Here is a 4011-nt window from a genome sequence, read left to right as displayed (position 1 = left end):
AGCCTTGTGTGTGGAGGGATTAACAAGAAAGCCTGTCTCTATAAAAGTAAAATATGATGACTGAAATGTCTTCTGAACTCCGCATGTATACCATGGTATACATATGCCAGCATACACACACACACACACACACACACACACACACACACACACACATACACACACACACACACACACACACATGCAAACACACACACACAAACACACATATGAAAGAGAGAGAGAGAGAGAGAAGCAGAAAGACAGAGACAGAGACAGACAGTGACAGGTAGAGACAGAGAGGAGAGGCAGATACAGAGACAAAGAACAGAAAGAAAGGAAGACTAAGAGGCAGACATAGTCAAATTATTCTTTAAGGTAAGTGATATATTGCAACTAATTACATTCCATTTGAAAATTTTAGCAGGTAATGTAGTGTTTATGACACTTAAAAGAGAAGTAGCAAATTTTACACAATCTTATTTTCCAGATATTTTGAAAGCCACTTTCAAATTCTACCATGAAAATAACACTATAGGGGACTGGAGAGATGGCCAGGAGTTCAGAACACTCGCTGCTCTTCCAGGGAGCCTGGGTTCAATTCCCAGCACACAAGTGGTAGCTCACAACTGTCTGTAATTCAAGGGAGCCTACACCCCAGGTTGGACTCTTCAAACAATTTATATACATGTTACATTTACATACATGAGGTGAAGTATCCATACACATAGAAGTAGGTCTTAAAATCAAGCAAGACTGCGTGTATTTTCTGTTCCTAGGATTGTGTTTAGCTGACATATTGAAATGTATAAATTTTTGTCAGGATTTAAACTTTCCACTATTTCACTTTCATTTGCATCAGCCATTATTTAAAATACTGTGTTCAAAATATGGTTCTTAACGTGAAGATGTACATTTAACTAAAATCTTTCAATGTACAGTTAAATTGACTAAAAGTGATAAATCTATAAGGTAGTATGTCAAGTTCTGCCACAAGGTTGTGAAAGAGTTTGTGATCAGTCAGAGCAAGCACTCACTTGCAGCCTCTGGTTCTCACTCCAGCCGTCTTTGCCTTATATTTTGCGCTCACAACATAGGTATGCCACAAAAAGAATTCTATCTTTTTTTGTTTGTTTATTTCAAACATGGTTTCTCAGTGTAGCCCTGGCTGTCCTGGAACTCACTCTGTAGGCCAAGCTGGCCTCGAACTCAGAAGTCTGCTTGCCTCTGCCTCTCAAGTGCTGGAATTAAAGGCATGCACCACCACTGCTCAGTGAGAAAATTCTATCTTAAGCACCTATTAGGAAGTGCTTCTTTTCCAAAGTTCTCCTGAATCCATCTTTTACCTCTTTGTTCCTCAAGCTGTAAATGAGGGGATTCAACATGGGGATCACCACCGTGTAAAATAAAGAGATTACTTTATTAATATTCAAGGAGGAACTGGCATTGGGTCGAACATAGATGAAGAAAAGAGTCCCATACAGGATAGAGACAGTTGCCAAGTGAGAGGAACAAGTTGAGAAGGCTTTTTGCCTCCCATTTGCAGTCTGGATCTTCAAAATTGCCTTCAAGATACAGACATAGGACACCAGGATGATCAGACCACTGAGCATACCTACTGCTCCAGCCAAGACAAAAAGTACCAACTTATTGATCTGTGTGTCAGTACATGCTAGAGACAGCAATGGGGAAATGTCACAGAAAAAGTGGTTGATAATATATGGACCACAGAATGGTAAGCAAAAGGTCAAAGTTGTATGTGTCATTGTACTTATAAGAGCAATGACATAAGGCCCGATAACCAACAACACACAGAGATGTGGAGACATAATAAGTGTATACAGCAAGGGCTTGCAGATGGCTACATACCGATCATATGCCATGGCAGCCAGGAGAAAGCATTCGGTTGCCACAAAGAGACCAAAGAACCACATCTGTGCTGCACAGCCCACAAAAGAGATGGCTTTTTTCCCTGCAAAAATGTCACACAGCATCTTGGGAGCTATGGAAGAAGAGGAGCACACGTCTACAAAGGACAGGTGGCTGAGAAAAAAGTACATAGGTGTGTGCAGCCTGGAGTCCACCCATATGAGAGTGATCATGCCCACATTACCCCCAAGGGTGACAAGATAAACAAAGAAAAAGACGATGAAGATGACAATCTTCTGATGGAGATTATCTGTAATGCCAAGGAAAAGAAACTCAGGCATGACCGTCTGATTCTTTTCTTCCATTCGTCAGTTGGGATCTATCAAAAGATTAAGACTTATGACTTACAAAACTCATTCAAGTGATTTTGAAATCAGTGGCAGATTGTCCTCAATGGGTCTATTATAGACACCTCTCAGCAGTGTTGAAGATAGATATTCCTTTCTATTAAATCTGGACACTTGTACAAAAATCTTATGTAGATTTCAGCAACGTATACCTTGAGATCTGGAATCTGAACTCTCTTCCATCAAATGTTATCTTACTCTTCTTTGTCTTCCTATAATCCTTTCTCCTATTCTTCCATAATAGTCACCAAGCTCCATCCATAGTTTGGCTGTAGGAATCTGTATCTGTCTGAGTCAACTTCTGTGTGTAGCCTCTCAGAGAATAACATGATTCTGTCTGAAAGCATAACAGAATATCATTAATAGTGTTAGGGATTGGTGCTTGCCCATGGGATGGGTCTCAAATTTGGTCACTTATTGGTTTGCCATTCCCTCAATCTCTGCTCTATCCCCCATACCTGCATTACTTGTACACAGGATAATGGGGCTCTCAGAGTCTTAACCACCAACCAAAGAACATACACAGGCTGGACCTAGGCCTTACCGCTCATATGTAGCAGATGTGCATGTAGTTTGGCCTTCATGTGGGTCCCAAACAACTGGAACGGTGACTATCCCTAAATCTGTTGCCTGTAGGTATTATATGTTCTACTAGCTGGGATGCCTTGTCAGGCTCAGTATGAGAGGAAGCAACTAGCTTCACAGACATGAAATACCATGGTAGGATTACCCAGGGGGACCGTGTCTGCTCAGAAGAAAACAGAGGGTCAAGGGGGGAAGGAATATAGAAAGGAGTGAATGGAAGGGGGCAGTGAATAGAATGTAAAGTGAATAAATAAAATAAATATAAATTTAAAGAGTTATGTTACTACATTGATCTAATACATTCCTGGATTTTAAAATTGTACTAAAAATTATATTTTTTATCTTACTCTGTGGTAGAATAATGAAACCATCTTAAATGGTTTTAAAAATAAGTCAGTTTTTGAAGTTCTTGGCCTACAAATGTGAGTACTGAAATTTGTTTCCTAGAATTCATATTTTAAAAGTTATATTTGATGATCTTATTATCCCATGTCAGGAGTGACAGAGATGATGGGATTCCCTTGGGATAACTCATCAATTGGTCTTTCCCACTTGGCAATCTGCACCATTGGGAGATGCAGTCTGCAAAATCAAAGTGGACTGTACAGAATAGCAGTCAGAGTTTGTTTTTCTCTGACATACATGTGCACATACATAACATGCACATGCATAAACACACACACAAATGCAGACACACACATGAACACACGTGCATGCAAACACACAAATTAAAAAATCCTACTTGGGTATGCTTTTATTAGAAACACTGTAAATTCAACTGAAAGTTTAGCATTCTATATCATATATTAGGGAACTGTTAAATATGTCACCTAATTCTTACTAAATAATGACCATTATGAAATAATACAAAGGTGTAGTTCGTTGGTGTGTGTTTCAGCCGGTTTCATCTTCTCAGTATAAAGAGATATGGGAAGGGCAGCTATATATTTGGCAAAAATGAGGACCATTCTGAAGAATAGTAAAACATGATTTTCATTTAATAATGATCATCCAATGAAAAGAGAAAATAAATTTGTGTATGACTGTTGTGAAGTCAAAGATAGATCAAGAAATAGAATGTAAGATGATACATTGAGGAGAAAGTGAAGGGGATAAATGTTTCCCACAAACACATTCTTCTAATAAATGATGCGCTGTCATGGAAGAGCAG

The 4011-nt window shown here is 39.0% G+C and overlaps 1 protein-coding gene across 1 annotated transcript; it reads right to left on the bottom strand.

The window, feature by feature from the left end:
* Positions 1 to 1268: 1268 nt before the first annotated feature.
* Positions 1269 to 2213, bottom strand: LOC127684231 (olfactory receptor 5G3-like). The gene has a single exon (XM_052181188.1). The coding sequence runs from the start codon at positions 2211 to 2213 to the stop codon at positions 1269 to 1271; it is 945 nt and encodes a 314-aa protein (XP_052037148.1).
* Between the last annotated feature and the right edge of the window lie 1798 nt (positions 2214 to 4011).

Source organism: Apodemus sylvaticus, chromosome 5 (genome assembly GCF_947179515.1).
Source record: "Apodemus sylvaticus chromosome 5, mApoSyl1.1, whole genome shotgun sequence".
Classification (NCBI taxonomy): domain Eukaryota; kingdom Metazoa; phylum Chordata; class Mammalia; order Rodentia; family Muridae; genus Apodemus; species Apodemus sylvaticus.
This window is presented reverse-complemented; position numbering and strand designations above follow the sequence as displayed.

What these genes read in the sequence shown, in the direction of transcription:
- LOC127684231 (XM_052181188.1), bottom strand. Translation starts at nt 2,213, where the DNA reads ATGGAAGAAAAGAATCAGACGGTCATGCCTGAGTTTCTTTTCCTTGGC.